General features: G+C 33.0%; 2 protein-coding genes and 1 long non-coding RNA gene across 4 annotated transcripts; all 3 read right to left on the bottom strand.

Moving 5' to 3' along the window:
* Positions 1–2184: 2184 nt before the first annotated feature.
* Positions 2185–3710, bottom strand: LOC126706273 (blue copper protein 1a-like). Its single transcript, XM_050405667.1, has 2 exons — positions 3425–3710; positions 2185–2603 (listed from the first exon to the last, which is right to left on the bottom strand). Exons 1-2 carry the CDS (start codon positions 3681–3683, stop codon positions 2341–2343), a joined length of 522 nt encoding a protein of 173 aa, XP_050261624.1. The 5' UTR covers positions 3684–3710; the 3' UTR covers positions 2185–2340.
* An 8854-nt stretch (positions 3711–12564) lies between these two features.
* Positions 12565–18488, bottom strand: LOC126706487 (uncharacterized). Of its 2 annotated transcripts, none has more exons than XR_007648608.1 (3): positions 17880–18488; positions 17641–17724; positions 12565–13255 (listed from the first exon to the last, which is right to left on the bottom strand). It is a non-coding gene; the product is annotated as an uncharacterized LOC126706487 (long non-coding RNA). The 2 variants fall into 2 exon arrangements; XR_007648609.1 differs by having other exon boundaries at positions 17914–18488.
* Positions 18489–23407: 4919 nt separating this feature from the next.
* LOC126706486 (blue copper protein 1a-like) lies at positions 23408–25150 on the bottom strand. The gene is made up of 2 exons (XM_050405982.1): positions 24821–25150; positions 23408–23997 (listed from the first exon to the last, which is right to left on the bottom strand). Exons 1-2 carry the CDS (start codon positions 25077–25079, stop codon positions 23735–23737), a joined length of 522 nt encoding a protein of 173 aa, XP_050261939.1. The 5' UTR covers positions 25080–25150; the 3' UTR covers positions 23408–23734.
* Between the last annotated feature and the right edge of the window lie 2578 nt (positions 25151–27728).

Raw genomic sequence — 27728 nt, 5'->3', positions numbered from 1 at the left:
AGCTAAATAAACACTTCTTTTATTAAAAGATATACTTTTTAGTATTTTTCATCCAAACAGATAGAGATCTCGGCAAAAGATAAAACTGAACACAAAGAAACAGAAATATACAACATTACCACTGGTCTACTGGCCACTAGCTAGTCTGGAGGCTAGGGCGTAGCAGATGACAAGAACCAAAGAAAACTGTTGAGTTCGTTGCAGTGCTGAGACAGCAGTGGCGACAGCAGTAAGGAATTTTTGTTTATTCATATTTATTTTAAGTAAATAACCTATATATGTCAAAGATTTTTATTTTTGGTACTTGGAGGAGCTTAGAGGTGTCAATGTTCGACCCAACCTGCGAACACGACACGAACCCAACACGGGTTTTTTCGGGTTAGGGTTGGGCTTTAATGGGTTTGGGTCATAAACGGGTTGACCCGAAAGCGACACGATAAGAAAAGTGTCATAAGCGGGTCAACCCGTGTAACCCGCAATAGACACGTTTGACACGCCAATTTATTTGTGTCAACCCAAAATGACTCATTTAACACAACTCGTTTAACTCGTATAACAAATTAATATTTATTTTATTTTAGATTTGTCAAATACCTTTTATATCCAACATATATTTTAAATTTAAAAAGAAAAGTGAGTAATTATAAAAATTTACAAGGGATATAATTGGAAATTGAAACTTTACAGACCCTAGAACTACTAATTTTTTTTTTTTTTTGGCATAGAACTTGCACAAATGAAATTGGATGAGCTTGTGGAAGATGTTATGAATTTGGACATTAACAAAGAATCTATGGATGGTAATTGTGGTCATAGTCTGGATTAGTCTGCTGTTTGCTCAAATTCTTTCAATATTGATACTTAGCATTCGGCGAGTTCCAAGGATATTATATTTTTGTTGAGCTATGTTATTTTATTTTTATTAAACTTTGTTATTTTGAATTTGGGTTGAAGTGTATGCACTTCTATGGAGTGTAAAAAACTTATTTCTAGATGAATGTTATATTTTTGTTGAACTATATTATTTTGAATGTGGGTTGAAGACTTGAAGTGTATGCACTACTTTTTGGGATGTAAAAAAAATTATTTCTAGATGGATGTTATATTTAATATCATGCAGGTTGAAATAAGTTGTGTTACATTCATGTCAACCCAATACCACTTGTTTATTAAGCGTGTCAAATGGGTTGGGTCAGGTCAACCCGCTTTATTAACAGGTCGGGTTAGGGTTGAAGGATCATGACACGATTATTAAATGGGTCGGGTTAGGGTTGAGCCATTTAGTCGAATACCCCTACCTCGACACGACACGAACCCGACACGCTAACTCGAATTGACACCCTCAGGAGCTAATGGGCTAAGGAATGGAGTGGATTTTTTAAAAATCTTTTTTTTGGGTTTTTCTTAATGAATCTTAAGATACGTGAGAGACAAGTGAGTTTTAATTGGGTAATGAAACCAATTTTTTTTTTTTTTTTTTCTCAAACAACTTATATATAATTTTTCAATTTATTAAGGCAATAAAAAATTTAGGGGGGGCCAAGGCCTTCCTTGTCTCAACGTGGCTCCGCCACTGCATATGACACTCATACTAAGCAAGTGATTGCCCATGTTGTGGCCTGCTTAACTCGGTTAGGCCACTGGTGGCATTGATGTCATCTCTATTCTTGACTATGAATCAAATCGGCATGGAAGGTTCTCAGTCGATGGCAGCTTTTTCAGCGGCCCTTTCTTCCAGCTGTTTCCATCAACATCTTAATTTGATAGCTTTCTTCCTCTGGTGTTTCTTCAGTTAAGTCTTTAGAAAATGTTACAGTAATTGTCTTGTTTTTAATATTCAATTATTCAAATTATATTGATTGAATAAATTTTTAGAAACTACTACTCAAAAAAAAAAAAAATTTAGAAACTCATGTGCTCGTACATGCATTAGTCTCTATTCTTTTATTTGAAATATATATATATATATATATATATATTCTTATGTGGCACAATTTTATTGTAGAGCATAAATAAAGCATTTACGCTGAATTTTTATTGAATTTAATCTCCAAACATGATCAGTCTTTCCAATTGCATAAAATTCAAAAGCTTTTCTATATGAAGTCAATATTACATCAAAGCATCGCATCAATGCAAGACTATCAGACTATCACCATATAGAAGTACACTCATTCACTCTCATCTCATAGATTTATTTAGCACTCATTGCTTATCTTAAGGAAATAATCTAAAAACAAATCTTGCTCGCAACAACTTTAGAAAGTAAATATGGGGGAAAAAACCCTAGCTAGGTAGTAGGTAGCACGTAGCAATAAAACATCCTTAGCTCCTTCGTCATCAATGCCATTGGCGAAACAGTGGCATGACAAAGAATTTCATCTGCCCAGCCTTGCAATGATAGCCATTACGCTCACCACAAGCAAAATAGTGGGGTTGCCACTTTTTCAGCACAAATTCAAATCCCTCGCCCCCTCCTTGTGTTGTATTGGCCACCATTGTTGCCCTTCTTAAATCGCACGTTAAGAAGCTCCAGAGGTTTGGTAGCAAGTATACACTGTGAGGAATTGTGGAGTCGTTTGTTGGTGGATCATACTTGAACACTGCAACAACCACATTGCATCATATAAAAAAAACAGAAGTTATAGCATATGATATGGGGAGCCACCACATTTGAATTTTACCCCTTAAAGTTTTAGGATGGGTAAAATTTAACTTTTCTAAATAAATATAAATAAAAAATAAAAAATAAAAAAGTCTAAGGTGCAAAACACATTCTTGAAGTTTGGAGGGTTTTAAATTTTATACTATAAAGTTTCAGAATTTGAATTTTACCCTCTGAAATTATATTCTGTTTGCATCAACAATCCATGTGTCCATATTTCCATTTGCCACTTGTGTTTGTTTGTATAATAAAATAATGCCATGTGGCATAATGAAAATGACATGACATTATAAAAATGATGTAAAGTAATTTTATTGAAATAATTAAACACATAAAACAAGCTTATGTGGTATTTAATGGAATATAGACAGAAAGATTGCTAATACAAACAGAAAATAAATTTAGAGGGTAAAATCTAAATTCTGAAATTTTAGGGTATAAAATTCAAAACCCTCCAAACTTTAGGGATGTGTTTTGCACCTAGCCCTTTTTTTTTCTTCCCTTTATCTAGAAAAGTTAAATTTTACACACCTACTATTAGGAAAAGTACAAACAATCATAGTGAACTTGTTCATGTAAACCAACACGTTATTAACACGAGTATTTTTCTTTCTGAAAAACTCACAACTCATACATGAATATTTATTAGTATTTCTTAATTGATGTCTTTAGGACACTTGTTAAAAGAACCTAAGTTGATGATAAAACCTATTTGGCACTTTGACAAACAATAGTAATAAACAAGGAATGGCAACTCACCTAGAGTATCATTTAGGTAAAAGGGGCCATTTTTAAGAGCCCAATCGGTGTAGTTAAAGTTTAATTGCCAGTTCTCTGAGCCACCTACAACGATCTTTCTGGGTCCTGGTATATCATTTTGGCTTTGGGGAGGGCCTCCTTTGAAAGGCCAATTGGTATAGTTAAAGCCAAAATGCCAATCTTTGTTGGCCATACTAACAGCCAACATGGACGCAGTTAGCATCAAGATGAGGCTCAATGAAAAAGTGGAACCACCCATATCTTCTACTAGAGTGCTAGCTGCAACTCAAGGGGTGAAATTATTGGGTGATACTATAAAGGAGATGGTGTAAAAATAGATGTTGGCATTGACAAGATGATGAGTTCATTGGAATTTATAGCCATAGAAGGAAGACTAGAGAGGAAGGTAGTGAGCACTTACCCCAAAGAAGGAAGGGAGAGTAGTGAGAAAGGGACTGTGCAAAATGGCCAAATTGACATTTTTCAAGATTGGGTAGGTTAAATATTCTAAACATAGAGCTAAGCTCTTTTATGAGAAATTATTAGATCTTCAGGATGAAGTTCGACCTAATAATTTCTCCTATTTAGAGAATAATTTTGAATGATTCTAGATATGAAGTTTGGTTGAGGAAGACCTTTGGGATTCTTTACCTCCTTTTGGAAATGGGGTCAACCTAGCTTGCAAGATTTTCTTTTGATTTGAACCATTATTTTAGTGATATTATTAGTGGATTTATAACATAACATAATTTCTTTTATAATAAAAAGTAGGTTAAGGTGAAAATAACTTTTTATAAGGAATTATTAGGTCTTTAGGTGGAATTCAACCTAATAATTTCTCCTAATTAGGGAATATTTTTGAATGATTCTAAATATGAAGTTTGGTTAGAAAGACCTTTGGTATTCTTTGCCTCCTTTTGGGAATAGGGTCAAGGTGGTTTGTGGGATTTTCTTTTGATTTTTTTTAATAGAATTTTAATCTATGACGTCTGCAGTTGTGATTTTTTCTATTTATCATCAGACCAAAACACCAATTGATTTTTGTTTTTGTTTTTGTAGGCGGGAATTGAATCTCATATTTCTTATTCAACCATTATTTTAGTGATATTATTAGTGGATTGATAACGTGGTTAATTTCTTTTATAATAAAAAGAAGTTCAATATGAAAATAACTTTATATGAATGATCGTGATCCTTATTCTTAAATTAAACATTTTTTAGGTCCAAATAGATCCTTCTTTACTATAGAATTAAAAAATATTATTAAAGCACTCAACTACCCAATAAAGAAATATCGTAAGAGCTGCAAATCTGCAATATTGGGTTGGTGAAAGTGGAAGGAAATTCTTCTTTCAACAAAAAAAGTGGCAACCCAGAAATGCTACAAACGTTTTTCCATTATGAATTAATCTTTCTAAGGTAAGAAATTTGACCAAGGAAAAGTCAATGCTAAATGCAAATTTAGGGAAGGATTGCGGCTTTAACGGAAATGCACTGAGAAACGTGGGTGAGATCGAACTGAGAACTAAAGTCTTAAAGAACTGGTTATCAAAAATGGGGGTGACGTGGTGATGGTGATGATGGTTTTATAGCGCATGCAATATTATAATTTGTTCAGTAAAATTATCATGAAAAATGGATTCATTCTTTCGTGTTTAATTCAACTTTCAACAACCAATTTCTTTAAAAAAAAAAAAAAAATTCAACAACCTTATTAGTGATTCATAAAATAAAATTAAAAAAAGAAACCAACATCAACAACTTTATTATTGTGAGTTCATTTTCTGGCTACATCAAAAACCGATTGATGTTTTAATTGGATGCCGTAAGTTGTGAAACTCTCTTTCAAAAAAAAAAAAAAAATTTATTACAAATATATTTGGGCCTCGAAGATTAGGGCTCTTTGCTTCAACTTTTGGAAAATAATTCGTTCCTTTTGGAGTAAATTTTTTTTTTTTTTTTTTTTTTTTTACAACAGAAATAGGGGGGAGATTTGATGCAAATTATTTTTGCAAATAGAATTTAACTATGTTTTTTATTTATAAGACTCCCAGTTCGTAAGAGTATTTTAAATTCAATGAGTTATGACCCATATTTTGGGTTTAAATTTTGGATTTAGATAGACCAAAGCCACCAAACTAATACTATATCGCTAATTCATTTCAAGCTTTTACTGTATACTATGCGCTCATTTCGTATTGTTGTAGAAATTAGAATTTTAAATGAAAAGGTTTTTATTTTTATTTTTTTTAAGTATATTAAATACTATAAAGATGTGGTAACCAAAAAAAAAGAAAAAAATATACTATAAAAATGTGATGTAAAACTCAAATTTTACCCTTTTTAATCCCAACATACCATATCATCTTATCACCTGTTAAAGAATAAATACAACCACATCCAATCAATTCTAATACTCATTTGAAAATTTAATCCAATTAAGAGTTTATTGAGATATTATTAGATGATAAAATAAATTGAGTTTTAAGTAAAAACTGATATGATAATTTCTTATTAAATGGTGTAAAACATAAATTTTATACTCCATCTTTACTAAATTCAGACTCTTTTAAGTGTATAACATATTACAGTGAATAGTTTTTTTCAAAAGTTTTGAAATTATAAGTTTTAAAGTCTTACAGTTTTTCCTAACCGCGGCCGTTTCAAAATTTAACTTTAATCTTAAAGTTTTTTTCAGCTTAAAGGGCCCTTGAAATAACTTAAGAGAAATTCCTATCGTTTGGCAATTTTTGCCAAAAAAAGTTTAAAGCTCTTGAAACACTTTTTCCCCTTATAATTAGTGGGGAGGGAAACTAATCAGGTTCTCTTAGTTCACATCAATTTATGTAAACTTGTGTAAAATAAGATGAGTTATACAGTAACTATTCACATACAAATATGTTTCTTTACTCATATACATAGAGAATAGTAAAAATTTGGCAAGGAAATAATATTTTAATAAATTATAGTGTAAAATAAATAATTTGATATAAATGTTTTTAAAAAATAATTATGTAAAAAAGAAAAAAAAATTGTCTATAAAAATAAACTGAAAGTTCTACACGAGTTTATGTGAATACTCTTACGATATGCCACAATTTCACCAGTCGGCCCTTTTTATTTTTGGGTTCAATCCTCATGAATTTGGTAGGGTTGGGCTCACATTTCAGGTCTGTCAAGCTGAGGTCTATAGGTGATTAAAAGCCCGCCCCTGAGCCCACTACTAGCTGTACTACAACGACAAGTAGTTCCTTTTTCTGTTTTTGAGTTAGGACTTATGGTACAATACTACAAGTAGTTTCTAGTTTTAGCTCTATCACTCTTTCTGTGTCTTTTTTTCCCACCACATATCCTACTCGTTAATCCTAACTACCACACATTTTGAAATCCATACATGCATATGTTTGATTCAACAATGTACATATAATTTTCCCATCTCACTTTTTGCTAAATTTTCATGTCTCTCTCTCTCTCTCTCTCTCTCGTCAGTATGTGCATGTGCAAGAGGCAAGAGCAACAAAAATAAAAGGTCTTAGCTGAAGCAGACAGATCATATCATTATAAATTTGCTTATCTTTGGGCTTCTTTGGTTCTTCCTCAAAACAGATATAGTAACTCTGATGTTTTTGGGTCATTGTGGGTGTCTCAGGCTTCACCATTTCATGCTTAAGAACATTTTCAAGATCTCTCTTTTTAATTTTTTTTTTTATTTAAAAAACACAACAGCTAAAGTATTTATGAAGAAAAGCTTAAAACTGGTTTAAGCGCATTGTTTTCCAGTTATGCGGTTTCGCTTTTTTTTTTTTTGGTGTGTTTTTAATAATAACCAGACTGGATTAAGGTCTGATTTCTAATAGAACCGACCAATTTGGTTTGATTTTTAAAACCATGGTTTTTTCCTCCTAAAATTTCACTTTTTGTACTTAGCACTATAAAAAAGGGGTTGAATAAGATATTTAAATTGGGTACCACCATATATGCCCATCACCGCTGGAAAAGGATGATTTATGGTCACTACTAAAAACATGCTCTATAGCCACATTTTTTCTAGCTATGTTTTCAAAAAATGCGACTATAGCTAACCTATAGCCGAGTTTTTAGGACCTATGCTTGCGTTTTTAGCAGCTACAACCCAGTTTTTTTTGTAGTGGGTGGTAGATAGGAAATAGATTTCTGAAAAAACCTAGCAACCCATCCATGCCTCGTTGCCACATCCAACCACCACTACCACTAGATCAATGCCTCCACTACCGCACCATAAAACACAAATCCAAGTAACCTATAGCCCCTCAAACCACCTACACACCATAACCCACCACCAAACCCACACCAAAAAAATCACAACCCAATAATCGGCAAGGTTGAGCAACCCATCATCGACGAGGTTGAGCAGCCCATCATCAGAGGCAAGGTTGAGTGCTTCCATCAGAGGACCATGCCATCGAAACCATCACACCCACCGTGCCACCAGATCCATGCCGCTAGACCCATGTAAGACCCATGCCAGAATATGCCCACCATTGAGAGAGAGAGAGAGAGAGAGAGAGAGAGAGAGAGAGAGAGAGAGAGAGAGAGAGAGAGAGAGAGAGAGAGAGAGAGAGGCAAATATGTTTAGGTAGGGAATAAAAAAATATTATTTAGGTTTAGAACGTTGTTATGGTATTATCATAAATTTAGGATGATATTGTTGTAAAATTGTAAATTTTTTAAAATCGTAAGACCAGGTAATGGGACGTTTTTATGCTTTGATACAAAAATATACCAATATATACCATATGGCAGTGCGGGTACCAATGCTTTAAGGGACAGATCTAGGAATAAAGTGAAGATTTATTTAATTCATTTTTAATTAATTGTAGCATTGAATAAAGTGAATTTTTTTTTTCTATTATATTTTTAGAAATAAGTGAAAATATTTAATATTTGCTAACTATATGGAGCTTCGCATGAGTTAAAATTAAAAAAAAAAAAATTATATAAACAATTTTACTACTTATTTGTTATTGTCGTTGATTAATTTTTTTTTTATTTTTTTCTTTTATACAAGATAGAATTTCTACTCTAGCCTAATCTAAGTGTATATGTGTGTGAAACTCCCCTTGGAGACTTGAACCCTGTCTCTTGCCCCCAACACCCCACAAGCATTTACACTTGTGGAGTGACCACCGCACTAAGGGTGCGCGGCGGTCTTATCGTTGATTAATAGTTATTCTTGTTCCCAACTCTATTTCCTCTTTCATATGGAAAATTATTAAATACTCTGGAAGTACCATAAATACTCATTCATTTCACATGAATTATGGATCTCATCATAAATTTAATTAGTGGGACCCACAATTATGTGAAAATGAGGAGTATGCATTTATAGTATTCCGGGAGTATTCTGTAATCACCCCTTTCATACAGCACAAGTCCTATCGTGCAATAGCCAGTAAGCTTTTATAAAAGTTAGGACTTTTACAAAACAAAAGACTACTAATAGATTATGACATCTTTAGGTGTGTCAAACCAATTGGATTACAAACTTTAATTCATCTCAGTATCATACAATCAGAGTTATTAACCTTTGATTTTGAGATTTCATCATGGCATCTGTGGTGTAGATGAATTGTTGTTTAATATATTGGGAAATGTTTAGGAACTATCTTTAGAAACATTTTATTAGGGCAATAATAAAATAATAAATGTTGTTGATATCTTTTTATATTTTTCATAAAAGTGGCGTTAAAATTTTTTTATTATGGTTTATTAATAATTACCCTAAAGTTTCCGTTAACATGATCTTAATATATTTTCACAACATTTAAAAATATATTATTTATTGAATTGTTGTTATCAAATTTTTAGTAAAAGATATTTTAATGAGAATTTTTTTTTTTGTTTGTAATCAGGTCTTTTGTTCTTATCAATAGCGCTCTACTTAATTAAAAATTGAACTCAAAAATCTGTGGTTGCACTAAATTATAAATTGTAGTAATTTTTTAAAGATAAAATTCTCTATTGTTTTATCAATTTTTTTTTTTTTTTTTTTTTTTTATATATATTATAAATGTTTCGTATTTGATTTTTACTTAAAGATCTTCTTTTTATTCCTATCAATCTCTTTTAGTATTATTATTATTATTATTATTATTATTATTATTATTATTATTATTATTGTGGGGGCCATTCGATCAATAGGCCCATTAAGGTCGGGATCGTTGGGCCTGTGGCCCATCCGAGGATGCATATCCGCCCGAGGAGGCCAAGTCAGGTCATAAGGCAATTACCGAGGGGGGTGGTAGTCAATATCACGAGAGTAGAGTTCTGTATTCGTCCGAGGACGCCATACTCCTCGGCAGTATGCGTCCGAGGACGATCAGGATGCGGTCTTGTTGCTACCGGACCTCAGAATTATGTCACCACTGAAGATAGGATAACCGACCAAGGGTAAAAAGGAAAAGACGAACAAATATCTATAATTACAGCTGCCTCCGCATTAATGATCTCTCAACCAACTCTCTGGTCACATTAATGTGGAGGTAATACCTGAACAGTAGAGAAGCAGCCTTACAGCTGCCCATAGGAAGTTCCAGGAGGTGCCAGATGGGACAGAAAGAAATCCTCGGAACCCAACCTACACGTGTATGGTGAGGATGGAACTCAAAGGGTGGTATATAAACTGAAAGAAGAACATGCAAGAGAGGGATAAAAAAACAAAAAAGGAAAAAAGAGAGAACAGAGACAAAAAAAAAGAGAAAGAAGAGCAAAAAAAGAAAGAGAACTGTATCGATTACCAAAGAAAACGATCGTTGTACCAGCTCTGGGCCTTCAATATACTTGAGGGTGAATCTTTTTATTATACAAAAGTTAACCTAGTTTTTTATATCCACGCTCTACAAATTATATTGTTTGGGCCTATTTACGCGCGAACCCAGTATCGTTTTGGGTTGCTGCAAATCGTGTCCCTACAATTATTATTATTATTATTATTTTGTTCATATGTGATAGGTAAACTTTTTTTTTTTTTTTTTTTTTCATATCAACTTTTCCGCCACTGCTTTATCAATTCTTTATATAGACACAAAAATTTAATTAATTGTTGATTACCAACACTTCAATTTATTAAATTAGTTTTTCTTATTATTAATTATTAATTATTAGATACATTTTCTCAAACCAAATTGATTTATGGATAATTTTTAACTTACGTAAAAACTATCATCTATCAAAAATTCGGAATTCTCTTTGTTTATCTTCACACACGTCTCTCTCCCTCTTAGCAGAAATCCAATTTGTTTGTCTATAAAAAGAAAATCCACACACACACCTCTCCCACAAATCTCTCTTAGTGGGTTTTGACTCCCAATCTCTTACTACGGGAGTCATCTCTATAATTTTCATAGTTTGTGCTATTGCTACCAAGAAAATCATAACAATAACAATGTGAGTAATCCTTCATTCTCCCTCTCTTCTATTATTTATTTAATTTTTTTAATGAAGAATATTATAAATTATGCCATGTGAGCACATAACAATGTAAGTAATTCTCCATTCTTCCTCTTCTTCTATTATTTATTTATTTTTTTAATTTCTATATTGTAGAATATTATAAATTATGCCATTTGATATATAGACTATTAATTATTCGTTTTACTTTGTGATGGGCTGCTTAGGGTTGAGTTTGGCTACTATGGCTTGAAAAATTTCAAGAAGGATCTATTAGGATTAAAAAGCTGTAGATTTGGGAGCAAGTGAGAGTCTATCACCTAGTCTCTATAGTGGCCAAGCCAACCATATAAACTCCCATTCGTGGACATAGGTAACTATATAAAAGTAAAACTCCTCCCATGGGGCCGTGCCTGTATATTATTGTCTTCCCCAACAGTGACGGTGAATCATGCAAACGTTTTCCCTCCATCTCTTATACCATTTGGTTGGTTCGTGTTAGAAAGCCTTGAAAACTAACTCCACATAAAACTAAACCTCACCTTTTATGTATGTTTGCGTTTGCAGGTTTCAAGACCCGAAGGAATTTGATGAGGGAAGCTGCATATCTTTTGATTTGGGGAACAATCAAGCCTATGAAGGTATATGATTTTGCGATTTTGTGATTCAATTTGAACAATCAAGCCTATAATTTAATTTCGTATTTTTTTTTTTGGTTATAAGAAGATCTCGCTATTGCTAATACACAAAACAAACGAAAGAATCATGCTGCTAGATTGGTTTTAGATTTATCAAATAATCTCTTAACATGGGTCGATTGCGAGAGGATGTGCAGCAAGACATGGATCGATTGCGCGAGAACATGCAGTGAGACATGGATCGATTGCGCGAGGATGTGCAGTCGATTGCGCGGCAATGTAGGTCATGCACCACCTCATGCGTGGTTTCGAGCTCACCCTTTGAGCAAGTCCATAAAACTTCCAACCTTTTTCTTTTGGGAAAAACTTCCAACTTTTCGTTTTTTATTATGGGAATTATATTTTGGATGCCTTGGGATAATAGGGGTAGAGGTAGAATATCTGTTTTATGTTTGTGTTTTTTTTTTTTTTTTTTAATGGTTGTTGGAAATATGTAAAATGTTTCACTTTGGAAAACTCTTTCCAAAACAGGAATGAAGTTAATCAATTGCTTTGGATTTTCTAAGAATGGTGTTCATTTGCAAGGAAATTTCTACAAATGAACTTTCCAAAAATAAATTAAGGAATGAAGTTAATCAACTGCTTTGGATTTTCTAAGAATGGTGTTCATTTGCAAGGAAATTTCTACAAGTGAACTTTCCAAAAATAAATTAAGGATACATTCCATATGATTTCAGTGATGTATTTTACAATCAAGATAAATATCTCTTCTACATCTTGAATCAAGTCCAAGAACCAACCTCTCCAAAATTAGGGAAATGCTGCCTACCAACAATCTCTCCTAGACCCCACACCCCACAAAAGCATTGTACACAACCTTTGTGACCCAAGTCACACAACTATCTCTATAATGTTATGCACAGCAGATGGCACGCCAAATGCAAATGCACAACTCTCCATCAAATCTTTTTCATTTTTTTTTCCTCTCAGGCCATTTCATTTTCTATCTTATGTCCTCACAAGATTTATATTAATATTAATGTTTCATTAAAATAATAATTACGCAGTGCAAGAAATAGTAGCAGTCACAGTTTACTTATTCTGACTAGTAAGCAAATGATAAGCAAATGATAGGTCGACATTGCATTATCAGACCCTAAATCCTCACAACATGATTGTGCACTACACAACATGCTCATAATCATATGGGGTTATGAGGAGGAAATAGGTAGCTGAATGGAAGCAATCATTTTGGTTATTTTATCTATTGTGTGGAGTAGCCCATCAACTTCTACGTTGGGATAAATTTAAAAAAAAAAAAAAAAAAAAAAAAAAAAAAAAGGCTAAAAATATACCCCTTGTTCCGAGATGAATTCAAATTAAAAAGGGCCTGTAGAGGCCAAGCAATAGTTTTTCCCGTTCTTCAACTCTCTTCTTTGCCACTTCCCTTGCTTTAAGGGTAGCTGCTTCTTCTTTGGATATAACCTTTAGCTTCTCATCTTGCCTCTTCTCTTGCCAATAGCAACTAACGATGGAGTACCTTTAATGGATTACCTCTTTCTCTTGCCAATAGCAACTGAAGATGGAGTACCTTTAATGGATCTCATGGGATTTAAAGAAGCTGAAGCAACAGTCTAGGTGCTGGTTCACTTTGAACTTTATTTTCTGTAACTGGTGCTGCCTCTGAAGTTGACAACAGCTTTTTCAAAGTGGGCACTTGATGTTTAGAGTTTGAGGAAAACTGAGGTGTGGCATATGCCTCTTCCTGTGTCACCCACTTCCCTATTACATTCTCTCTTCATAAACATAAATTCAACAGCATATGCCTAAATAGATATTAGAGGAAAGGAGAAGGATAAAGATATAAATTTAACAGAATATAACCTAAATAGATTTTAGAGGAAAGGGGAAAGATAAAGAACTAAGTATCCAATTGTATGATTAAGGGCTTATCTGGTAAACTAAAACAGAATATAGGACTAGAGGTGGAGGGGGATGGAATTTTGTTCAAGAACATATCTATTTGGCTCACACATTTGTAAAGCAACTGCAAAGTTAAGCATAATTTTGTTGGCTTTTTTGAGTGATGATGAAATAACAACTCTAAACATATATACATATATATATATATATATATATTGATAAGTAATAAGATATATTGATATAAAAAAGGAAACACCCTAGTCCACAGGGAGTGAATAAGGGGACAACAAATCAAAAACAAAAACTGCAAGAATATAGAAAATCAATAAAAGAAGGGAATGATTGGTTTTGCAAAGCAAACAACCAATCCAACAAAGTTCTAAAAAAGAATAGCCTGAGGTCCGGAATAGATCTCTCAATATCTTCAAAACAACAACTATTTCTCTCCCTCCAAAGACACCACATTAAGCCATGAGGAACAATGGACCATAAATAACTATTTCGATGACAACCAAAGCTGCCTTGCCAACACCTAACAACACCAAAACAGTATGTGGCATAACCCAAGATACTCCAAATAAACCCAAAACCATAGATCATAGATCCATAGCAACGGGATAGTGAAGGAAGAGATGGTCAACCGTTTCACCATTACTCTTGCACATGTAGCACCAATCCAAAATCCACACCTTCCTTTTTCGCAAATTATCAATCGTCAAGCATTTCCCTAAGGCAGCAAACCATACAAAGAAATCTACTCTAGAGGGAATCTTCTGCTTCTAAATACTTCTCCAAGGAAAACCAAAGATAGTAGGACCAGCTAAAATTCTATAATAATCTTTCACCAAGAACCCCTTATCTTTGCTAGGAATCCAACACATCTTATCCCCACCAAACCCCCTTATTGAAGAACCGTATATGGTTTCCATGAAGCTTGACAAAGCCTCTAATTCCCGAATATGCACACCCCTAAAGAAGCTCACATCCCAAAAAAGGACTCCATTGGGGGATTTCATAAGCTCAGCCACACTAGCCTCTTTATTCTTGCAAAATCTGAACAAGTCAGGGTAGCTAACTGCAAGAGGTGTCTTTCCACACTAACAGTCTTGCCAAAACTTCACCCTGGACCCATCACCAATATCATATAGAATATGGCGTGAGAAAGAAGGCCATCCTTGACTGATACTCTTCCATAAACCAACACCGTAAGGACCATTAACAGATTTGGTACACCATCCGCCCCACAGACATCCATATTTCAACTCTATCACTTGTCTCCAAAAGGCATCCTTCTCAATCCCAAATCTCCATAACCACTTCCCAAGTAGAGCTATATTGAAAAGTCTTATCTTCCTTATCCCTAATCCACCCGAAGAAATAGGAACGCATACAATAGCACATTTAACCAAATGAATTTTAGGTTCGTCACCAAAACCTCCCCATAAGAAATTTCACTGAAGCTTCTCAATTTGGTTAGCCACACTAGCAGGTATAGGAAATAGAGATAGAAAGTAAGTGGGAAAATTAGAAAGGGTGCTTTTGATTAGAGTGACTCTACCTCCCTTTGATAAATACAAGCGTTTCCAACCCACCAATTTCCTTTCCATTTTCTCTAGGATCGGATTCCATATAGTCTTATCCTCGAAATTAGCACCCAATGGAAGACCCAAATATTTCATTGGCAGAGAGCCTTGCTTGCAGCCAAGGACATTTAGCAATAAGTCAATATTTTGCACTACTCTAACCGGAACCAATTCAGACTTGCCTAGATTAATCTTTAGCATCAACACTGCCTCAAACCAAATAAGAATTATACGGAGAATCAAAATCTGGTCTAGATTAGCATCACAAAAAATAAGAGTGTCATTCGCAAAAAGGAGATGAGACATTTTCAAGGATCTTCCCTTCGAGTTACCCACACTAAATCCTGACAAGCAGCCTTCATGAACTGCTTTATCCAACATTCTTCCCAGAGCTTCCATCTCCAACACAAACAACAAAGGAGTCAACGGGTCACCTTGTCTTAAACCTCTGGAGTTACCAAAAAACCCACAAGGAGAGCCATTAATCAAGATAAATAAGCGGACAATAAATAGGCAAAAGAAAATCCATAGTCTCCACTTGGCTGAGAACCCACTTCTTTCTAACATTTGCAAAAGAAAAATCCAATTTACATGGTCAAAAGCCTTCTCAACATCCAGTTTACAAATTAGCCCCAGCACCCCAAACTTTAATCTACTGTCAAGACATTCATTAGCAACAAGATCAGGGTCAAGGATCTGTCTATCCCTCACAAAAGCATTCTGAGATGTTAAGATTATATCCCCCATAACCATGCGAAGTCGGTTAGCCAAGACTTTAGCAATAATTTTATAGACCCCCCCAACAAGACTTATGGGCCGAAAATCCCTAATCTCACTTACTGCATGTATTTTAGGGATGAGAGTAATAAAAGTATCGTTTATGCTTTTCTCAAACTAACCTTTAGCAAAAAAGTGGTGAAAGACAGCCATAAGATCAAGCTTGACAATCCCCCAGCAAGTTCGGAAAAATGCCATAGGAAAGTCATCTGGACTAGGAGATTTATCACCATAAAAACTCTGAACAACATCAATGATTTCTGCCTCTTCAAAAGGTCTCTCTAACCAGTCCACATTATCACCAGATATCATTGGAAAAACAAACACATTTGGAAAAGGCCGAACAACTTGGTGCTTGAAATACAAATTCATGAAGAAATGAGTAATACAATCTGCAATCATACCCTGGTTAGAAGACAAGGTACCATTAACCATTAGGCTTTCAATACCATTATTTTTTCTGTTAGAATTAGCCATTCTATGAAAGAATCTAGTATTGTCATCCCCTTCTTTCAAATGCAACACCCTAGACTTTTGTCTCCAACTAATCTCTTCTAAAAGAGTCAACTTTTCAATATCTGTACGAAGATTAACTTGTACTAACTTCTTCTCAGCTGTTAATCTATGGGTCTCCTCTTTAGCATCTAAAACATTCAACTTGCTCCAAAGGTCCTGCTTCTTAACGTTACATTGCCAAACTCCGTCTTGTTCCACTTTTTTTAAATCCAACTTCAAGGCAGCCAACTTCTTAACTAGAATAAAACTTGGGGTTCCTTGGAACAAATAGGAAGCCCACCACGTCTTCACTTTATTGACAAAATTATCCACCCTTAACCAAATATTTTCAAAATGGAAAGGAATTCTACCTCTTCGCTAACTTCCACCCTCCAACAAAATAGGAAAATGGTTTGAAAGAGCTGGAGATGAGATACAGGAGATTCAAACTAGTGTCCTCCACTTAATGAGTGGTTCCCAACTGATTGTTCTGCCCTTGAGTTACATTACTGGTTGAATGTTCACACACCTATACAATGCCTACATTTGCTAAGCTACCAGAGAGGAGAGGAAATAGATATACCTACCTACGGCTAAGACAACCTCAGAAAAAAGGCTGTTCTAGGCTTCTAGCTCAGCTTGTTGACATTTGAACCATGCCAAAGCTAGCACGGTAGTCTAAAATAAATGAGTCAGCTCCTGCATTCATTCTTTTGCTCCTACACTTGTCAGTGCATATTAAATATTGAACACACCTCAGAATCTCACCAGCTTGATAATGAATCGGCTTTATAACTCTCGCTTGCTATGGTATACTATCTCATAGGTATACTTAACTATTCAGGATCTTTATCAGGATGAAACTAGTAATTATCATGCTTGGCTTGTTAACTAGTCAGACTTGTACCACAGCTTGATCTTGTCCAGACTCCAGCCACCATACTTGCCTAATAGCTTCATTGTGAGTCAGCTCAAGTAGTTGAGTAGTCTCAAAGCTTAGTTCATTTAATAGCCTTCCGCCCAACTAAAAACTATGCAGGACGATACAACTTGACAGCTAATGAATAAAACCAGACCTTTTACTTGATCAAATTGGCAATGACATCTTTAGAGGCAGGGTTCTCCTAAGTGAGTAAAAGGTCTATATAAATAAATTGAATGAAATATACATTTCTCTTCCAATATTGGTGAACATAATTTGCCTATCACTACAACTTGCAATGATGAGCAGTTTTTTTTGACAAGTAACTTGCAATGATGAACAGTTGTACAACAACTACTCTAATTTCAAATGTTTTGAGCCCAAGCATATGCAGTGTACACACACATATATATATATAGCAGATCTCATCTCAACAATTAATCTCATTACCTTCATCTTGATCATTCAATGCTTGGGCATATCTCTGACCTCTTGAAGTTTTTCTATATCCTTCTGATTGCTACGCTTTGCTTTCTGAAGATGTGAAGGAAAAAAGTAAATCAATATCAGCAAGATTTGCAGCATATAAAAAACCATGATAAAACAAATCAACATCATCGAAAATGATGTAACTATGTACATATATTTTTACCATATTAATATAAGTAAATGTTGTTCTTAATACTCACTGCTTCAATTTACTCATAGGCACAGTCTGCTTACCAAGCTCATGACTTCTGATGCTGGAAGGATTATTTGATATGAAGATTTTGTAGAAGTCGCACCATTTGTTGCCCTGGCTAACCCAATACCGGAAATAGAAGATAAAACAAAAGAAAAATAAACACAAACAATAAAATCAAAATGTTAGGAGCAGCCTCGCAGTCTCCCATTAGAATTCACAGCTCAAGCTTTGATTAAATGGAAAGAAATAGATAATAAAAATAGAAGCAAAAGAACACAAACAAAAATACAGAAAATGATATTTTTTTAACAAACAAAAAATAAAAATAAAAACTTGAAGAAACATCCAATTAGCAAATGAGAAGCAAACAAAGCACTCTCTAGAATCACAATACATTCGAAGAAGATAGAAATACACTCTTCCCAACTAATAAATATCTAAAACTTAGGTATAGTACCTGGCTGCATTGAATTTAATTGTCTTTTACTAAGATAACACTATTTTTCTTTTATTGGTTGATGAAATCAGATGTTTGGATTCAATTGGAGAACCTAAATTTACTGTAGCTTTAAGATATTGTATCTAAATTGTACCAAAAAAATCTAAGGCCTAACTAGACTTCTATACTTGTTCAGGAATCAATGTAGGCACTTGCTCAATTTGGAAAGGCTAAAAAGGCTAAGAGTACACATGCCTATGTCTATGGGAGTGAGCTGCTAATAATCCATTATCTAAGAAACTAGGGTTACAATAGTCTTTATATATAACATAACCCTACTCGTGCAAGTTCCCAAAATACCCCTACTGCAAGGGTGTGTTGACCTGTGCACCCCCAACTCTAATTAAATGCTCCCATAAGGCCCTTTGGTCAGTGGTCCAGAAACAAAAATGAGGTAAGAGTACACATGCCTATGTCTATTGGAGTGAGCTGTTAATAATCCATTATCTGAGAAACGTAGGGTTACAATAGTGTTTATATATAACATAACCCTACTCGTGCAAGTTCTCAAAATACCCCTACTGCACGGGGTCTTGACCTGTGCACCCCCAACTTTAATTAAACACTCCATATACGGTTCATTGAACAAGTTTTTCAGCCTGAAAGATTAGATTGTCTTGGGAAACTTAACATGGAGGAAGGTTGGGTCAAACCCTTGTTAAAATTGATAAAAGAAGGCAAAATAGATGGCCAAGTGAACGTAGCCCAAACAATTGGGCTATTGGGACGCAGCCCAGAAAGCATTGAGCCAATGATCCACATGGTGTGTGTTCGTTGTTTTAAAAAAATCCAAAGATTCAATTGAAGTGCAGATTGTGGTGGCTTGGGCAAATGAGCAAATGAGTCTTTTTTAAACTTGATGTGTTTGAAAACCATGATTGCTTTGCCACTTGTGTTGATGAAATCACTTGATCAAGATTGACTTGCACGAGAGACTTGAAGCTAGATTGAGAATGATTGGTTCCCGACAGCTTCCCAAGGTGTATTGGTTCTAAAGAAACTTTAGTTTAGAGTTATAATATATTGAAATAGATAGTAATTGTGCGTATTACGGTTTAATATTTTATGTATATATATATATATATATACACACGCTCTTGTTGAGTCATATCAGCATCCATATCATCTACTCATTTTCAACGTTTTCTCTCATTTTTAAATTTTTTGTTCATTTTAATTTACCAACTTATTGTTATACTTTCTCAAACTTTTCCCCTCCCTTTTACCCTTTCATCTCCCTACTACTATCTACCTTAATATCACTTTTCCTCAATTCCTTTATCTTCTTTATTTTTGGTTTTTCTTATTCCCCTTACTTTATTATAAATTTACAATTTTCTATCACATTCTATACATAATTTTCTCACACACAAAAGGTTATTTCTCTCCCTTTCTCTCTATTAATTTTTTTTTTTCATTTTTTGGTGGATTTTAAATTTTATTTTTTATTGCATCACTACTTTAGGTTAATGAATTTTTGTATTATTTGGAACTCTACTTTGGGTTGATGATTAAGTTTTGTTTTTAAGTTGTTATTTTTTTTCTTCTCTTGATCATAGATATTATCCAATTGCATTATAAAGATACTCCCTTCATCCCAATTTGTTTGTCCTATTTGAAAAGTCAAACTTTTAAAGGGAACATAATTTATTATCTTGTCTGCCTTATAAAAATGTATAAGTTTACAAAACTACCTTTAAATAAATTTATCAGTTTTTTTAAAAAGAGTTATTCTTAATGAGGCAACTAAAAAGGTACCCCAATTAAATTGATTTTTTTAAATATTAGTTAGTTTTCTTTTCAAATAGTTTTGAAAATAAAGTAAGGGTATAATAGGAACATTAGTAAATTAATAATCTTTATTTTTAGAAACGGGACAATATTTTGGGATATTCCAAAATGGAATAGAGGATAAACAAACTGGGATAGAGGTAGTAGTATTTAAGAATATAATGTTATTTTATTACATAACATAACATGACTTGGATAATTTGGTGTTTATTAATATATTTTTTATTTTTTTTTCTTCTCATATTGTTTTATATAAATTTCTTATTATTCTCTCTTGGAAAAAGTGGTTTCTCTCTCTCTCTCTCTCTCTCTCTCTCTCTCTCTCTCTCTCATAGTTTTGGTTTGATTTTTGTTTGAGTTAATACTTGATTATTTTGGAAGTAAAAATTTGAGTTTATATTTAAACACAATTTTGGCTATGCTAATTTCAAATCGGTATTCGATCCATTTCGGTCTATTTCGGTCATCTTCATCTATTCGGTCCGGTTCAGTCTACTTTGGTCTGTTTAGGTCCATTTCAGTCCAAGTTGGTCTCCTTTGGTCCACTTCAGTCCAATTAGGTCCAAAAAGTCCAATTCAGTCCACTGGGTTCACTTCGGTCTATTTCAGTCCATTCGGTGTACTTTGGTCAATTCATCCTGTCTGGACAACTTCGTTCCAATATGGTTTATTTGGTCCATTCAATCCACTTCAGTCAATCCGGTATAATTTGGTTCACTTAGGTCTATTCAGTCCAATTTGGTCCATTTAGTACACTTAGGTCTATTCGGTCCAATTTGGTCCATTCTGTCCACGTCGGTCTATTTTGTCCATTTGGTCTATTTCAAATCAGTTCGGTCAATTCGGTGTACTTGCTTAAGAATGAGAAAATACAAGTTTGGGTTGAAAGTATTATTAATTATTTGAGTAATACCAATTGTAATTATATAATAAGTTTTGATTTACATATGTCCACCTCATTATTGGGGTTGGGACCAAAGGTTATTAATGGTACAAAATGAGGTATCTACACTCATACATCACCTTTTTCAAGATAAATAATCTCACTTTTAAAAAAAATAAAAATAAAACAATAATCATTTATTTTTGTTAAAATTTATACTTGAACCATGATATTTGATTTTATATATGAAATTAACTTTGACTTGGATATTATTATTTCATCAAGTTATATGTTTACTTTATCAAATTAACATTGATTGATTTGGTTAATATTATTTATATTTATTTAATTGATATCGAGCCGGTCCTGACAAAGAGTAACTGTAACATGCAACTGTAACATGCACTAGTTGAATCATAGCAGAAGTTCGTGAGAATTACACCAATTGAACCTATTTAACCACTTTTAACAGAATTGAAACCAACTCTACCTACTCCAACCGATATAATCGACTTAATAACAACCTTAATTAACAAGGTCTAATACATACATACATACATACATATATATATATATATATATGACCAGTAGTGGAGCCAGGAATTTTTCCTAGGGGGCCAAGTTAAATATAACCATCTTCTTAAGTAAAATGAAAAAAAGAAAATTATATAAGTAAACTTTAACTCACTAAGGTTGTGTCATAGGATTGTTCATGGTACTAAAACTATTTATGATTGATCTTGAACTAATTTTTTTTAATCTTTATTTATTTTATTTTTGTATATACCATTAAACAATCATTCAAATACTCATTCCAATATCACGTTCAAAGAAAGAAATATTCCTTAATTTCATTTCTTTGAGCTAGTATAGGGGTTCAACATCAGTATTCTTATTCTAGATAGAGAATTGTGTAGTATTCTCCAAATCTTAAACATTTTTTCTCTTAAAATATGTATCAATTGTAGATTGGTTGCTCATTAAATTACCTATATATATATATATTTTTTTTTTTTTTGACGTCACCTATATATATATATATTAAAGCCTGAATATTAAATTTTAAATACTAATTATATAGTCACTTTTTTCACTTAAAAAATGTAAAAATTATTTATGCTCAAAAAATAAAAGAGAAAACCTATGTAAATTTGTTTTTATATTAATGCTTCAATAGTCTATAACTACACATTCTACAAACAAAATTATTTATAGAGGATCAAACATAAATATATAAACAAATGTATAGTAACAAATAGCAATAACATTAATATGGTAAAATAAGTAAACAGATAAGTTAGTAGCCTCTGTTGAAAAGTAAAATATAATATAAAAATAGTAGGAAAAGGTGCCAGCAACAAGCCAATAAACTGGTACCGTATGGTGTCATCTACAAGCTAAATAAACACTTTTTTTTTATTAAAAGAGATAGTTTTTAGTATTTTTTATCCAAACAGATAGAGATCTCGGCAAAAGATAAAACTGAATACAAAGAAACAAAAATATACCACATTACCACTGGTCTACTGGCCACTAATCTGGAGGCTAGGGCGTAGCAGATGAAAAGAACCAAAGAAAACTGTTGAGTTCGTTGCAGTGCTGAGACAGCAGTGGCGACAGCAGTAAGAAATTTTTTGTTTATTCATATTTATTTTAAGTAAATAACTTATATATGTCAAAGATTTTTATTTTTGGAACTTGGAGGAGCTAATGGACCAAGGAATGGACTGGATTTAAAAAAAAAAAAAAAAAAAAAAATCTTTTTTTGGGTTTTTCTTAATGAATATTAAGATACGTGAGAGACAATTGAGTTTTGATTGGGTAAAGAACCCATAATATTTTTTTTCCTCAAACAACTTATATATAATTTTTCAATTTATTAAGGCAATAAATGAAATTTAAAAAAATTTAGGGAAGTCCAAGGCCTTCCTTTTCTCAACGTGGCTCCGCCACTGCATATGACACTCATACTAAGCAAGTGATTGCCCATGTTGTGGCCTGCTTAACTCGGTTTGGCCACTGGTGGCATTGATGTCATCTCTATTCTTGACTATGAATCAAATCGGCATGGAAGGTTCTCAGTCGATGGTAGCTTTTTCAGCGGCCCTTTCTTCCAGCTGTTTCCATCAACATCTTAATTTGATAGCTTTCTTCCTCTGGTGTTTCTTCAGTTAAGTCTTTAGAAAATGTTACAGTAATTGTCTTGTTTTTAATATTCAATTATTCAAATTATATTGGTTGAATAAATTTTTAGAAACTCATGTGCTCGTACATGCATTAGTCTCTATTCTTTTATTTGAAATATATATATATATATATATATATTCTTATGTGGCACAATTTTATTGTAGAGCATAAATAAAGCATTTACGCTGAATTTTTATTGAATTTAATCTCCAAACATGATCAATCTTTCCAATTGCATAAAATTCAAAAGCTTTTCTATATGAAGTCAATATTACATCAAAGCATCGCATCAATGCAGGACTATCAGACTATCACCATATAGAAGTACACTTATTCACTCTCATCTCATAGATTTATTTAGCACTCATTGCTTATCTTAAGGAAATAATCTAAAAACAAATCTTGCTCGCAACAACTTTAGAAAGTAAATATGGGGGAAAAAACCCTAGCTAGGTAGTAGGTAGCACGTAGTAATAAAACATCCTTAGCTCCTTCGTCATCAATGCCATTGGCGAAACAGTGGCATGACAAAGAACTTCATCTGCCCAGCCTTGCAATGATAGCCATTACGCTCACCACAAGCAAAATAGTAGGGTTGCCACTTTTTCAGCACAAATTCAAATCCCTCGCCCCCTCCTTGTGTTGTATTGGCCACCATTGTTGCCCTTGTTAAATCGCACGTTAAGAAGCTCCAGATGTTTGGTAGCAAGTATACACTGTGAGGAATTGTGGAGTCGTTCGTTGGTGGATCATACTTGAACACTGCAACAACCACATTGCATCATATAAAAATGTAAAAAAAGAAGTTATAGCATATGATATGGGGAGCTACCACATTTGAATTTTACCCCTTGAAGTTTTAGGGTGTGTAAAATTTAACTTTTCTAAATAAATAAAAATAAAAAATAAAACAAAAAAGTCTAAGGTGCAAAACACATTCTTGAATTTTGGAGGGTTTTAAATTTTATACTCTAAAGTTTCAGAATTTGAATTTTACCTCCTGAAATTATATTTCGTTTGCATCAACAATCCATGTGTCCATATTTTCATTTGCCACTTGTGTTTGTTCGTCTAATAAAACAATGCCATGTGGCATAATAAAAATGACATGGCATTATAAAAATGATGTAAAGTAATTTTATTGAAATAATTAAACACATATAACAAGCTTATGTGGTATTTAACGGAATATGGATAGAAATGTTGCTAATACAAATAAAAAATAAATTCAGAGGGTAAAATCTAAATTCAGAAATTTTAGGGTATAAAGTTCAAAACCCTCCAAACTTTAGTGATGTGTTTTGCACCTTAGCCTTTTTTTTTTCCCCTTTGTCTAGAAAAGTTAAATTTTACACACCTACTATTAGGAAAAGTACAAACAATCATAGTGAATTTGTTCATGTAAACCAACACATTATTAACACGAGTATTTTTATTTCTAAAAAACTCACAACTCATACATGAATATTTATTAGTATTTCTTAATTGATATCTTTAGGACACTTGTTAAAAGAGCATGAGTTGATGATAAAACCTAGATGGCACTTTGACAAACAATAGTAATAAACAAGGAATGGCAACTCACCTAGAGTATCATTTAGGTAAAAGGGGCCATTTTTAAGAGCCCAATCGGTGTAGTTAAAGTTTAATTGCCAGTTCTCTGAGCCACCTACAACGATCTTTCTGGGTCCTGATATATCATTTTGGCTTTGGGGAGGGCCTCCTTTGAAGGGCCAATTGGTATAGTTAAAGCCAAAATGCCAATCTTTGTTGGCCATACTAACAGCCAACATGGAAGCAGTTAGCATCAAGATGAGGCTCAATGAAAAAGTTGAACCACCCATAACTTCTACTAGAGTGCTAGCTGCAACTCAAGGGGTGAAATTATAGGGTGATACTATAAAGGAGATGGTGTAAAAATAGATGTTGGCATTGACAAGATGATGAGTTCATTGGAATTTATAGCCATGGAAGGAAGACTAGAGAGGAAGGTAGTGAGCACTTACCCCAAAGAAGGAAGGGAGAGTAGTGAGAAAGGGATTATGCAAAATGGCCAAATTGACATTTTTCAAGATTGGGTAGGTTAAATATTCTAAGCATTGAGCTAAGCTCTTTTATGAGAAATTATTAGATCTTTTGGATGAAGTTCGACCTAATAATTTCTCCTATTTAGAGAATATTTTTGAATGATTCTAGATATGAAGTTTGGTTTAGGAAGACCTTTGGGATTCTTTACCTCCTTTTGGAAATGGGGTCAACCTAGCTTGCAAGATTTTCTTTTGATTTGAACCATTATTTTAGTGATATTATTAGTGGATTTATAACATAACATAATTTCTTTTATAATAAAAAGTAGGTTAAGATGAAAATAACTTTTTAAAAGGAATTATTAAGTCTTTCAGGTGGAATTCAACCTAATAATTTCTCCTAATTAGGGAATATTTTTGAATGATTCTAATTATGAAGTTTGGTTGGAAAGACCTTTGGGATTCTTTGCCTCCTTTTGGGAATAGGGTCAAGGTGGTTTGCGAGATTTTCTTTTGATTTTTTTTAATAGAATTTTAATTTATGACGTCTGCTATTGTGATTTTTTTCTATTTATAATCAGACCAAAACACTAATTGATTTTTTTTTTTTTTTTTTTTTGTAGGTGGGAAATGAACCCTAAATTTCTTATTCAACCATTATTTTAGTGATATTATTAGTCGATTGATAACGTGATATAATTTCTTTTATAATAAAAAGAAGTTCAATATGAAAATAACTTTATATGAATGATCGTGATCCTTATTCTTAAATTAAACATTTTTTAGGTCCAAATAGATCCTTCTTTACTATCCTATAGAATTAAAAAAATATTATTAAAGCACTCAACTACCCAATAAGCAAATATCCTAAGAGCTGCAAATCTGCAATTGGGTTGGTGAAAATGGAAGGAAATTCTTTCAACAAAAAAAGTGGCAACCCAGAAATGCAACAAACGTTTTTCCATTATGAATTTATCTTTCTAAGGTAAGAAATTTGACCTAGGAAAAGTCAATGCTAAATGCAAATTCAGGGAAGGATTGCGGCTTTAACTGAAATGCACTGGGAAACGTGGGTGAGAACTGAGAACTAAAGTCTTAAAGAACTGGTTATCAAAAAAAGTCTAAACAACTGATTATACTTTGGGGGTGACGTGGTGATGGTGATGATGGTTTTATAGCTCATACAATATTATCATTTGTTCGGTAAAATTATCATGAAAAATGGATTCATTCTTTCGTGTTTAATTCAAGTTTCAACAACCAATTTCTAAAAAAAATAAAATAAAATAAAATTCAACAACCTTATTAGTGATTCATAAAATAAAATTAAAAAAAGAAACCAACATCAACAACTTTATTATTGTGGGTTCAACCTCTGCCTACGTTAAAAATCGATTGGTGTTTTAATCTGATGATAAAGAGTTATCATTAGTGGGTTCCAGTTAGCTCAACTGGTAAAGTCTCTGATGGTTGTATAAGAGATCTGGGATTCAATCCCCGCCTACACCAAAAACTGATTGTTGTCTTGGTCTGATAATAAAGAGCTATTATCAGGAGCGGACGCCATAGGTTAAAACTCTCAAAAAAAAAAAAAAAGAGTTATCATTAAGAGCGGAAGCCATAGGTTGTGAAACTCTCTCTCAAAAAAAAAAAAAAAAAATTTATTACAAATATATTTGGGCCTCGAAGATTAGGGCTCTTTGCTTCAACTTTTGGAAAATAATTCGTTCCTTTTGGAGTATATTTTATTTTATTTTTTATTTTTTTACAACAGAAATAGGGGGGAGATTTGATGCAAATTATTTTTGCAAATAGAATTTAAATATGTTTTTGATTTATAAGACTCCCAGTTCGTAAGAGTATTTTAAATTCAATGAGTTATGACCCATATTTTGGGTTTAAATTTTGGATTAGATAGACCAAAGCCACCAAACCAATACTATATCGCTAATTCATTTCAAGCTCTTACTGTATACTATGTGCTCATTTCGTATTGTTTTAGAAATTAGAATTTTAAATGAAAAGGTTTTTTTTTTTTTTTTTAGTACATTAAATACTATAAAGATGTAATGTAAAACTCAAGTTTTACCTTTTTTAATCCTAACATACCACATCATCTTATCACCTGTTAAAGAATAAATACAATCACACCTAATCAATTCTAGTACTTATTTGAAAATTCAATCCAATTAAGAGTTTATTGAGATATTATTAGATATGATAAAATAAATTGAGTTTTAAGTAAAAACTGATATGATAATTTTTTATTAGATGGTGTAAAACATAAATTTATACCCCATCTTTACTAAATTCGGACTCTTTTAAGTGTATAACATATTACAGTGAATAGTTTTTTTAAAAAGTTTTGAAATTATAAGTTTTAAAGTCTTACAGTTTTTCCTAACCGTTTCAAAATTTAACTTTAATCTTAAAGTTTTTTTCAGCTTAAAGGGCCCTTGAAATAAC

Source organism: Quercus robur, chromosome 11 (assembly GCF_932294415.1).
Source record: "Quercus robur chromosome 11, dhQueRobu3.1, whole genome shotgun sequence".
Classification (NCBI taxonomy): Eukaryota; Viridiplantae; Streptophyta; class Magnoliopsida; order Fagales; family Fagaceae; genus Quercus; species Quercus robur.
This window is presented reverse-complemented; position numbering and strand designations above follow the sequence as displayed.

What these genes read in the sequence shown, in the direction of transcription:
- LOC126706273 (XM_050405667.1), bottom strand. Translation starts at nt 3,683, where the DNA reads ATGGGTGGTTCCACTTTTTCATTGAGCCTCATCTTGATGCTAACTGCG. An exon ending in TTACCTAAATGATACTCTAG is followed by an intron (nt 2,604 to 3,424) that starts GTGAGTTGCCAT and finishes TGGTTGTTGCAG; the next exon opens with TGTTCAAGTATGATCCACCA.
- LOC126706486 (XM_050405982.1), bottom strand. Translation starts at nt 25,079, where the DNA reads ATGGGTGGTTCAACTTTTTCATTGAGCCTCATCTTGATGCTAACTGCT. An exon ending in TTACCTAAATGATACTCTAG is followed by an intron (nt 23,998 to 24,820) that starts GTGAGTTGCCAT and finishes TGGTTGTTGCAG; the next exon opens with TGTTCAAGTATGATCCACCA.